The sequence below is a fragment of the Equus przewalskii genome, chromosome 15, assembly GCF_037783145.1.
Source record: "Equus przewalskii isolate Varuska chromosome 15, EquPr2, whole genome shotgun sequence".
Classification (NCBI taxonomy): domain Eukaryota; kingdom Metazoa; phylum Chordata; class Mammalia; order Perissodactyla; family Equidae; genus Equus; species Equus przewalskii.
This window is the reverse complement of record NC_091845.1, coordinates 12,968,904-12,981,278: the sequence shown is the minus strand read 5'-3', so window position 1 is coordinate 12,981,278 and position 12,375 is coordinate 12,968,904. Positions and strand designations below refer to the sequence as shown.

At 40.7% G+C, this 12,375-nt stretch overlaps 1 protein-coding gene across 12 annotated transcripts in view; it reads left to right on the top strand.

Moving 5' to 3' along the window:
• ITPR1 (inositol 1,4,5-trisphosphate receptor type 1) overlaps positions 1 to 12,375 on the top strand; it is a 319,039-nt gene that overhangs the window by 45,239 nt on the left and 261,425 nt on the right. The window contains exon 1 of one of the 12 annotated variants that reach the window (XM_070576712.1): positions 7,151 to 7,275. The exons of 10 other annotated variants lie outside the window; for them this stretch is intronic. Coding sequence is in view for 1 of the 2 variants with exons in the window: in XM_070576709.1 (XP_070432810.1) it covers positions 7,355 to 7,370 (16 nt within the window). In the remaining variant the exon portion in view is untranslated. Of the gene's footprint in view, positions 1 to 7,150; positions 7,276 to 7,339; positions 7,371 to 12,375 lie in introns of those variants that run through there. One more of the 12 variants, XM_070576709.1, reaches the window with a different exon arrangement.

Genomic DNA, 12,375 nt, shown 5'->3' with positions numbered 1-12,375 from the left:
GCTTAAGGTTCTGATAACCACAGAGGGAATGCTGGTTTTAGGACAGACTTAACTGCTAGGAGTCTTGATTTTATTATTTCATAATTGGCTTCTTTGGATTCCCTGCTAGCTAACTACTACAGTAGATGATTTTAAAATGTGATTTAATATTTCATCTAGGCTTTTTTGTGTTTTAGCCGAGGGACTCGTTCAGGTCTGTCATACTGTAAGAAGTAAAAATACACACCTGCTACTTTTGTCTCACTACAAACTGTCATTTTCTGTGAGATGGAAAACATGGCTGCCAGTAGCTCCTGTTTATGATTTTACACCTTTAACCATTAGAGAGAGACTGGTCTTTGTTGTTTTAATATTCAGAAATTCCCAGAATAGGACTCTGTGGCTAAGCTCAGGTCAGATTTCTTCCTCTGGATCAATCACCTTAGGCTGTGGGGTTAGGGTTACCTGTGTTAACATGGAAGCTCTCAAGAAAATTATCTGAGCTAGAGCTAGTTCCTAAAGAAAGAAATACTGGGTACACAATCCAGGTGGTCCACTATGGTGTTAATCAGGGAATAAGGAATGATATTTGAGCCTGTTAGGAATGATTTTGACTGCAAGTAAGAGAAGAATCCACTTAACATTGGTTTAAAAGATAAGGACATTTGTTGTTCACTTAATCAAAAATCCAGAGATAGGCAGTAGCAGGTATAGTAAAGGATTTTAAAGTCTTTTTTTGCTCCACATCCTCAGGATATGGGCTTTTCTTTTCATGGTCTTGTCACCTCATGCTTACAGAATGGCTGCTGTGTCACCAGGTGACCTATTTGCATTCATGGCAAGAAAAAAGACCTCGGGGGCAACACAGTGAGCTCTCCTTTCATTCCTATCTTTTTCATAAAGCAGCAAAAGCTTATCTTCATGCTCCCCAGGAGTCTACTTTTATTTCATTAGTCGATATTAGATTCCATGCTTACTCCTAGCTGCAAATAATTTGGGGAAAGTTACACTCTATCTTTTCAGCCTCTGTATTAGGAAACAGCCAGAGAGAGAGGTGTTGGAAATGGTTTGGGTAGACAACAGGGTTCTGTATTGTGGTATATTGATTGCACATAGATAGTTCCACATGATTTTCCTTCCATCTAATTTTTAGTGTCTTGGTGACTGAAGAATACTGGCTTTTGTCAACAGTAAATAATGTATCTGTCCATAAGAACAAGCAGATTTTTTCCCCAGTTGAAGTTAGCTATGAAAAGGCACCTTAAATGGATGCAAGCTACTATGTGTGTTCACCAGATGCCAGTGTCCACTATTAATAGTATGACTATTAGTGAAAGCAGATTTAACTTGAATAATAGCCACTTGATTTGTTTTATTGGCTTACATATGAGAAGTATGCCCCCAAGCTAGTAATTTCTGCTTTTTGTTTGTAATTCCTTAGTTTGGCTAGATAAGTGGGGCTAGGTGAAGAAAAGCATTTCGTGCACGTGACTGGGTTTCCGTTGACAAAGTCTGGGAGTCATCCATCTGTCATTGTGGAACGACTCTGCCAGTTTGCAAAGGGAAATGGAGAGTCCTAGATTTTATCTTTATCTGTCCTTCCTCTTATGTGATGGTGATGTCAGAGAGTCATTCTATGAGCCTGCCTGTAGGTTTGTTTTCACTGGAACAGCTTCTCAAGAACCAAAAGCTTACTTGCAGTATCCAAAACCGTTTTTCTAATAACTTTCATTCTCAAAAAGATTAAGCTTGAGAGAAAGACCTGAAATAAATTACATCTATTTTAAATTCAGTACTTTTTCCCTTTTCTTCCTAAGGGGAAAGTAGTTTCTCCTGGAGATGGATGGGGCACCTTTCCTTTCTTATTTCTAGTACTTGTGTATGGTATAGTAAAGAGTTTGGCTCTGGAAGCATCTCTGTTGGGTTCAAATCCAATTAATTTGGCTAATGTGTGATGCTGGGCAGAGTATTGAACTTTTCTGTGTCTTGATTTGCTCATAAGTGAAATGGTAACAACAATTTGCGAGAGTTTAGGGGACTAAAGGATGTAAGAAATGCTTTTAGAGCAATGCCAGGTCCATTGTGAGTGTGGAGTTAATGCTCAACATTATTATTATCATGAGGAGGATAATGATGTAAATTTTTTTCCTTCTCTTTTGAGTTCTGCCTCTGAGTTGGAAAAGAAATTCTCCTTTTCTTTAGAAGGATCGGAGTTGGAGAGCAGAAAGTGTCTTCTCCAGGCACCATAAGAAGATGTTAGGATCTCTGGGGCATTAGAGTATGTGTGGATACTCAAACCTTTCATGAACCCTTATGTCAGTTGAGCGTCATCTCAACTCTGTGAAGTTGGTGGGTTATAACCATTTTCTAGGTGAGGGAAGATGACTTTATAGCTTAGGAAACTTGCCAAACCCCGAATTCTAGCAAATAGTAGAACCAGGGCTTGAAGCTAAGCGGTGGCTGCCTTGCCTCCTCTCTGGAACTTCTTGCCTCAGAGCTCATGCATTGGCTTCAGCTTACTCTCCAGGTGGAGTTCTCTGTCCACTCAGTGCATGTGCTCTGCCTCAGCACACAGAATCTGAAAGCTACGTTACACTTTTTGTTGTTTCCTCTTAAACTTCATCTGCTTAACAGGGTTGTATGTCTGTGTTAAGAGTGGGCAAATATGGTGACTGAGGAATAAAGCAACATGGGGATTTCCCATGGACTGGTTGGGATCTTAAAAAAAAAAAGAAAAAAGTGTGGGCAAATAATTTAATGGCAGAGAGGTAGAGTGATGCTTAAAACTCAGTGAAATGAACCAGGTATTAGGAGAACTTTGGCTTTTTTCCCTTTTGAATTGTGATGTGCTGCATTCTGTAGTAAATCTTGAGAGAGCCCCTGGCGTAAGTGCTGTAGGGAAGTGTGAGCATGAAGAATAGGACGAGGGGACTAGAGGGCTGAACTTGAGGGTCCAGAAAGTAGCTCAGGTTTAGGAGTTGAAGGACCTGAGTCCCAGCCTTGGCTTTGTCCCTGACTAGCAGTGTGATCTCTGGGCAATGCTCTTGACCTGTCTGGGCCTTTGCTGCTTCATCTGTGATGTATGTTGGACTAGATAATGAAGCCCAGCAAAACTTTTATGGAGCCTCTCTCGCGTGCAAGGCGTAGGCTAGGCACAATTTGTGTTATGATTATGTTTACAACCTCTTAACTCACTCAGCTTCCTTCTATGTCTCTGATTAATTTTAATCTCTATTTTATGAAAGATTAGTTCTAACATTTTGTTCTTGCATCTCAGTTGTAGGCAGCACATAATCTCTCAGATTTATCACCCACATCTACTTTTTTTTTTAAATTTTTATTGAGTTAATGATAGGTTACAATCTTGTGAAATTTCAGTTTTACATTATTGTTTGTCAGTTGTGTTGTAGGTGCACCCCTTCATCCTTTGTGCCCACCCCCACCCCATCTTTCCCCTGGTAGCCACTAATCTGTTCTCTTTGTCTACATTTTTAAATTCCTCATATGAGTGGAGTCATACAGAGATTGTCCTTCTCTATCTGGCTTATTTCACTTAACATAATTCCCTCAAGGTCCATCCATGTTGTTGCAAATGGGAAGACTGTGTTCTGTTTTACGGCTGAGTAGTATTCCATTGTGTATATATACCACATCTTCTTTATCCAGTCATCTGTTGATGGGCACTTAGGTTGCTTCCATGTCTTGGCTATTGTAAATAATGCTGCAGTAAACATTGGGGTGCATAGGACTTTTGGAATTGCTGACTTCAAGCTCTTTGGATAGACACCCAGTAGTGGGATAGCTGGGTCGTAACCCACATCTACTTTTATGAATAGACACCATATGTGCATTTGCTAAAACCGTTTGGCTAAGAAGTTATAACAGTGTCTAAACTTATCCATAGTGGAAAGCTTTAATATAAGCAATAAAAAGACCGATCTTCACCTGTCCCTTGTATTCTTGCTTCTGGATTTGCTACCTCCGTTTCCCCCTAGCTGACATAGATTTGTTTCTCTTAATTGTACCCTGGTCCAGTATGGCTTCAAAGGACTTTGGTATGTTGGCAGGCAGGGTGGCTTGGTGACGATATCAAAGACTTTACAGTCTGACCTGGGTTCAGGTATTAGCTTTGCCACTTACTACGTGCTAATGTCTGTGAAGCTCAGTTACTGAAGCTGTAAAATAATAACCCCATCAAAAAAGGTAGTCTGTTATGCATCTTGTAGCCACACAGTGTATGTTAATTCTCGACTGTCTTCCTATTCAATTACACTTGGGGGCATAAGTCACTTACCCAAATCCAAGGAGTTGAGCCTCAAATGCATAAAAATCTTCTTCCTCCCCCTGAAGACTTACAGTGGTAGTGTGGTAGGTGGGATATGAAAAAGGATATGAACTTGTTTCTTTGCAAGAGGACCTTCAATATCGTGTAGATCATTTTATTTCACTCTATTAAATTCACATTTTCTTCTGTACCCACTTATGGAGCACAGCTGTAAGATTGGCTCAGTCTGAGTACCTGCCTGTGAGTAAGCCATCCTACTTCCTTCTTTCTCATGTTGGATTAATAACCAGACCTTCTCTTAACTGCAAGCACTGGTCAGGATTATGCAGAGGGATTGGGTAAGCGCTGGCTGAGAGGTTATTAGAAAACATCATTTTTTTATTCCTCTAAATGAAGTCTGTTCCCAACTCTGCTCAGGTTTGTTTTTAGTAGCGGATAAAGTTAATAAGACTTTAATCTGACTGTAAATCGAAAGACACTGCCAAGATTAAATTGCAGTTGAATTAAAACCAGTGGAATTGAATTTGGTTAATTAATTGAGAATTACATCTCTGTCAGTGTTCATCTTCGGTTTTTCACCTCTGATTATGCTGCCATCAAACACCAAGTTTGGGTTGGTTACACATTTGGATTTCCTTTTCCACGTTTTCTAGCCACATTAACCAAGAACTTGTAAGGTAAAATTGAGGAATGTGTGTGAAACTAGGATATTCTTGCCTTTTGAGTAAATTGCCCTTTATTTCTCATTTCTCCGATGGCATTTAAGTTTAATACAGTTCATCAAGTTTAGCAGCTAATTTCCTTCATGCAGAAAATAAATCTCAGCACCTTTTCCCAAAGCCCGTATGCCTCCTCGTGAAATGTACAGGTAGTGATGAATGACCCCTTTGTCCTGTTGTAGTTGTGCCAGTGACCTCTTCTCACTGGTCACTTCAGTTCTTTCAAGGTGACGTGAAAGACATTTTAGGAGGGGAAGAGGACCAGGGAGTGTCTCGTTCAAGTCATGAGTTTCATTTTGGGGCTAAATTTTGGAACTAGCAGCTAAGTGAACTTTTAATCTGAAAGAACTTCTTAGAACCCCACATTCTCTGTAAGTCAGAGAAACAAGTTTCAGGTAAGCGTTTGCATTTCACACTTGCAGTAAAACTTCTAATTCTCACCTAATCTGAAAACCTTATTAAGAAAATCTGGGTTGTTAACTTGCCCTTGTCAGCAAAAAATGACTTCTTGAGACAGAAAGCTGATGTGTGTTCTCATGTTACTAAGGAATCGCTTTTCAGGAGAGCACAACTTGTTTTTCTTCTTGATCACAGACAGCAAGTAACACCAGACCACTCCTGGTTGTCAAGTTTGCAGAAAAAAAATCTTAGGCCCTCTTGATTTTCTAATTTTTAGAAATTATAAGTTAATAAGAGGATTACAACATGAAAATATTAAAAGGAACTTCCAAATACTAATTTACTCTATCATAATATAATACTTTGTTTTTCATAATAGACAAATGCACTCACAGGACTATTTAGTAATCCTCCTTCCGTATTTTTATCACAAGAAGATTTAAAACTGAAGTCACAGGCAACTTAAAGATTCTCCAGGGCTGTTTAAAGCAGGGGGGCTTGAAAGTTTTTTCTCTTGCAAAAAATAAAAAAAGGACTTCCAAGCTTCTAAAATCCTGACAGCTTCACCGTGAATGAAGCATTAAAGTACTTTGTTCATTTCTCATAAACATCTGTCTTGAAGTTTGAGGGTTTTTTTTAACCCGGAACATTTTGGAGTGTGTGAACAGGTGATTTTCCCCACGTGTGTTCTGTCTCTTCCATCTGCAAAGGCAGCTGCTGTACTCCCCGCCAAGGTGAGCTGCCCTCTCCTCTGGGGCACACACAGGGAACCCAAGTCTTTGATCCCTGACCTTGTGTTTTCATCAGTAGCCTCCGACTCCTTTTTTTCCCCAAAACTTATAACTTGGATTGCTGAGAAGTAGCACATTGTCAGTGTCAACTGTTTCTTTCTCTTGGCCGTTTCTCTGCCTTTTCTCCCATGAGGTGGAGTCTAGTCTCGTGAATGCCCCACACTTTGCGAGCACTTGGAGGAAGGAAGTGGGAGAAAGAAAGGGACGTGGATATTTCTACCAACTGAAACCCAACGGTGGTGGTTTTTTCCTCGCTCTCGAGAAAACAAAACAAGACTTTCTTGAGACAACCCTTCAATGCCCCTGTGTTCTCTGGAGGACTGTTTTTGCTGATGAAATCAGTGTCTGCAGAGTTTCCTGCGCTTTCCATCCCTTCCTTTATAGTTATAACATTGACCTGTCATTGAATCTGCTAACAACTTGGCACATACCAGAAAGAAAACTCTTCTTGGGAATGTTGATTTCTTGCTATTAAAAATTTCCCAAGACCCCATAACTCTCTGAATAGGGCCATATTGGAGATTTCCAGTACCTGTGATATTTAGACCCTCCTCCAAAGGGCCACTGCAGGGAGCTGCACACGGTAGGAACACTATAGGTGCAGATGCCCCAAGCACAAGTGACAGCAAAAGGGCACTGACATGTCTGCCACCAGAGTGCACCGTAACCATCTAACCCACTGACATGCTGTCATCTACCTGATGGGGTTGTGGCATTGATTTTATTGGTTGCTTCATAGAAATCACTTAGCTCCTGGTGCATGATAAATAATTGCAGACTGTTGTCTTCCTTAGTGCCTGGCACAAAATAAATGTTCGTAAACTGTTAAAAGAAAAAAAACATTCCCTGAGCACATAATTGGACCAGTTATCTTTAAGTTAGATTTCATCTATGATAGAAGTGACAAGCCTTGCCAACACGGGCTTGAAGAAGTAAATACGAAACACTGACTTGTTGAAGATTAAGACGACACTGCTAGGAACCAAAATGGCTGGAGAAGAGGAGGAAGATTGAGAATAGAAGAGTGATGTCTGGCTTTGTGTTTTCGTCGTACATGGAGCTGCTTCCCCCTGCGTGGAGACGACAGCTGTAGTGCTCGTGTGTATGTATGTAAGGGGGTGGCGACTTGGAAGAGAAGAAGCCAGCTGTGGCTTCTGGCAGCGGAGGTTTGGAGACCGAGGATGGGGCTGCAGGGAAGTATGTGTTCTACAAGGTGTTTTGTTGGTTTCATTCTGGTCTCGGTCTGCATGTAACAACAATAAGAAAAAGAGACCAGCTAGAGTCTAGGAGGGAAGAGTAATGAGAATGGGGAGAGTGTTAGAGTTGCCCCAGCAGTGCTGTATTTATGAGATGAACTCTTACTTGCTCCTCACTTCCTCACTGTCGATGCTGAGATTGAGAGATGTGAAGTCATGGAAGGATTCAGAAATGCTTCCTTAGGAAAACACTGTCTTCTGATCGCTTCAGCATACAGGGCTTTTTATGAGAACGGATCTTTCTAATCTCTCAGCATTGCCAAGAAATGCCTGTGCTTCTTATCTAGAGAGTTTATTCCATGTCTTAATTATAAAGGAGTGAGTAGATGTTTCAGGGTTGACGTTGGTCCTTACTCAGGAAACAAGGTCATAACAGAGCTAGCCCCTGGCCTCGGCCAGTGATTTAACACTCATTTAATAAATATTTCCCAAATTCTTGCTATAGTTACAATGTGTACTAATTGTAGTGGGGTAGAGACAAAGATAATATTCCCTGTGTGGTGCTCTTAGTTTCTAAAGGCTTATTCACGTAGACCAATGAGGAATTTGAAAATCAGGTCAGGCCAAGGTTATATCGCTGGTTAGGCAAAGAGCTATGGCTGCAACTAACCTTATCTTGTTCTTTTTCTCTGACCTCTCAGACCTGGTCCCTACTCTCAACCAACTTTACTTTTAATAGAAAAGATAATTTGGTTGACTCCAATGAGCGTTTACTAAGTACATTCTGGAAGTGCTATGTTAAAAAAGACTTGCCTTTAATCTGGGCCTCAAGATAGAAGTAATCCTATTTGTATTTTTATGTGTTTTGTTTAAGATGCTTATCACAATTTTAATTAAGAAATTATTTGGATAATTATTTATCCTATGTGTTCCTCCCCTGCGAGATTATGGGCGGGGACTGTGTCTTTCTTGTTGACCCAGCATCCTCAACACAAAATGAAGTATCGCAAAACAGGCCTTCAACAAAAGCTTGTTGAATCACTGCACTGTAAGGAATAGGGAAGGTGTGATTCTAGGGATGGGATAAATGTTATGGGAACATAGACGGAGACTGTTGGGGCGAGGGTTGCTGACAAGAGTAGGGAAAGCTCTAGAGAAGACATGTTAAGCTGGGCCCTGAAGGATGGGTGGAGTTAGAGATGAATGCAGTGAGGAGGGTCAGGGTGGATGGAGGGGAGGGGCATTCCTGTGCAGTGACTTTTAGGACCAAAGCTAGAGATGGGCAGAATTCAGAGGGATCTTTTTTGACTGGATGTGTGAAGTTGAGGCTGAAGTGGTAGATTGGTGCCAGAGTTTGAAGCCCTTGATTGACTCAATAAGACAGTTTGATTTTGTTCGTACTACTATTATTAATTTAAGAGAAGAACATTTATTAGTTTCTTGCTATGCTGAATGCATTATATACATTACCTCATTTAGCTGTTAGGTCAGTCCCATGAGGCATCTTAGAGATGAAAAAACTGGCGCCCAGAGAGTTTAAGCAACTTGCACCAGATGACACAGTCCTTGTCTTTGTCTGTTCAGGCTGCTATAACAAAAATACTGTAGACTGGGTAGCTTTTAAACAAAAGAAATTTATTTCTCATGGTCCTAGAGTCTGGGAAGTCCAAGATCAGGGTGCCAGCAGAGTCAGTGTCTGGTGGGAGCTTGCTTTTGGGTTCATAGATGGCACCTTCTAGCTGTTCCTCAGTGGACGGAAGGGGCGAGCTCTCTCCTTTCTTTTGTAAGGGCACTAATCCCATTCATGAGGGCTCCACTCTCCTGACCAGATCACTTCCTAAAGGCCCTGCCTCCTAGTACTATCACATTGGGCAGTAGGTTTCAACATGTAGTTTTGGGAGGACACAAACATTCAGACCATAGCAGTCAGTGAGCAGTAGAGTTAGTGATAAACTCTCTTCTTTCCCACTGAAATCTGTGAGCCTAGCATTTCTCTGTGAAGGTGGGAGTGATATGTCATTCTTTATATTGTCAGAAATGAGCACCATACTTGGCACATTTTAGATGTTCCAGGGTTTGAGAGAATGAATTTTTGCCCAGTCACTGATGTAATCAGTGCTCTCCTTTAGGAACCTTAGTCTGGTAATAGAATGTATTGACTCAGTTAATAGATATATTTTTTTGTGGCATGAATGTGTTGAACTAATATTTTTGATGCTTGCTTTGTGCCGGGCACTGTCCTAGGCGCTGGGGACCTACGGTGGTGAGCTCAATGGTGGGTTGGGCTGGAGGGGGACAGTTTGTAGTGAGGCAGGTAAGGCCAGGTGGGAAGGAGTGAGGGTGAGGTTGCAGGTCTCTTCAGTGAGAGAGGATGGGTGGTAAATGAGATTGAGGACTGAGGTTCCGGTTCACTCAGCAGTGAGCAAGAATCATGATAGGTGTCAGTGACAGAAAGTGGCTCTCTCAGTGGTCATTGGGTGGGTGATGGGAACATGACCCTGCTTTTAAAACAGCAATTTCTTGTCTTCCTGTTTATGGGTAAATTATTTGGGTTACATATGTCTGTGAATGATGGTATGAATGTATTTCTGATGACAATCAGGAGAAAAAGCAAAAATGGCAATAAAGGAACTGCTGCTCATATATCAATGGGTAAAGCAGCTCTCTTCTGTAGGAACACATGGCGCCAGTGAGGGGGCTGGGAGTGAAGAGAGATTTTGTTGCTGAGAGCATGATCTGGGGATGGAACTGTACCCACACAGAATGGTTTCCATCTGGCACGGGCTGTGCTTTTGAAACAATGCACCCTGTTCCATAGAGTTTCTAATAAATACCGAGCAGGATAGAGTGTTGGAGAATGCAGTATTTTTATTTATAGAAAGCACCAGAATCCCATAATCAAAGTCAGGGTATTAGGGGCTTGGAATTGATTGGAGGGATTACTGAATCCAGTCATCTCTCACTCCTCTTTTTAAGGTGAGGAAACTATCCTTGGGTGTTTTCTCAGTTGTATCAGCTAGCCAAGGTGGTACAGCTGGTTATTGTAGAGACAGAACCAGAACCTAGGTCTTCAGAGTAACTGATCGTTTTTAGAATTTGGGTGTCTATCTTTCCAGAATGTTTCCTATTCATTTGAAGGCATATATATGTATATAAAAATGTACATTTTTATGAGTTTTCTGAAACCTGCAATTATTCTCTTGCAACTTTTTTTTTTTTCACCTAACAGTGCTTCTCCCCACCCCCACCACCTTTTTTTTTTTTTAAGTCAGTGCCTAGTTCTTTTCAGTTGTTGAGGATTGTTCCATGGTATGGAATTGCCAGAGTGTAAGTAGCCATTCTCTGAATGATAAACATAGAAGCTCCTTATTTATTTATGTATTTATTTATTTTATTATCGTGAGCAATATAGTCATCCCTCAGTATCCTCAGGGGATTGGTTCCAGGGCTCCCATGGATACCAAAATCTGCGGATGTTCAAGTCCCTTATATAAAATGGTGTCGTATTTGCATATAACCTACGCACATCCTCCCATATACTTTAAATCATCTCTGGATTACTTATAATACCTAATACAATGTAAGTTCTATGTAAATAGTTATACTGTATTGTTTAGGGAATAATGACGAGAAAAAAAGTTTTTACATGTTCAGTACAGACAACCATCATAGGTCTTCTGATCCCAAAGTTGGTTGAATCCCTAGATGCAGAACCCGTGGATACGGAGGGCTAATTGTACTGCAATTTATTTATCAAACATTTGTACAGCCCCTACTTTGTGCCAGATCCTCTACAGGTATTAACTAATTTAATTCTTGTAACTGCCTAATGAGGCTTATCTCTCTTATAGATGAAGAAACTGAGACAGGAAAGAAGTTAAATAATTTGCTTACCACCACATGGCTTGAAGCCAGGATTTGAACACACAGTCCAGCCCCAGAGCCTGTGTTCTTTGTGTTCAGTTGGGCCTCCATTTGATGAAATATTTTGGCTAAAGCTTTTTTTTTTTTGAGAAAGAGTAGCCCTGAGCTAACATCTGCCACCAATCCTCCTCTTTTTGCTGAGGAAGACTGGCCCTGATCTAACATCCGTGCCCATCTTTCTCTGCTTTGTATGTGGGATGCCTGCCACAGCATGGCTTTGACAAGCGGTACACAGGTCCGCACCTGGGATCTGAACCGGCGAACCCCAGGCCGTGGGCAGCATGTGCGAACTTCACTGCTGTGACAGCAGGCGAGCCCCTTGGCTAAAGCTTTCACTGGACTTCTAAATAGTCATCTGTGGCTTTCTAACTTGAAAAAAATTACGTTCCTTTAGCATTTGGAATTAAGCTTACAAAGTAGAGTATTCTGTTTGAGGTTTCCTTTTCCTTCAGATGATTTTTGCAGATTTGTTGGTTTTTTTTTCCCTCTATCAAAGTTATAGTGTTAGGGATATGACTCAGAAGCCCAGGTGAGGGTAGTGGTGTTCCCAGTTATTCTAAATGTAAATAGAAATTGGGTTTCATGTGGATACATACCTCACTTCTATAAAAATGCGATTATTTCAGCATTCATTGTAAATTCACTGATGTTCTTAAATTTATGGCATGAATCCATCGAGTTTTAAAGTAAGCTTTCTTACAACCACATAAGCTGCTCCCCCACACCTCCTTTCTTACAAGAACGTTCTCTGCCTACTCTGAATAAGTTTATAAAAAAGTTTGGACAGTCCTCAAACCTGTCAGCTTCTTAATTCAGTTTAAAGACTGGGAAAATATGCTTTGGAATAGATGCTCTGAGTGACAATTTCTCCTGTCATCTGACAAGTTTAGTATGTGTAAAACATAGGAGGAAGAAATTCTAATTGGCATAAAGCCATCCAATAGAATGTCCAATCTGATGAAGAGTTTGAAGAAAGTTGAGGATGTACTAAGACAAATGGTGGAAGGAAAAAAAAAAAGAGCAGTTGGAAACTGTAGGAAAAACTAAAACTGAACTAAAAAGGAAATGTATTCATATTACAT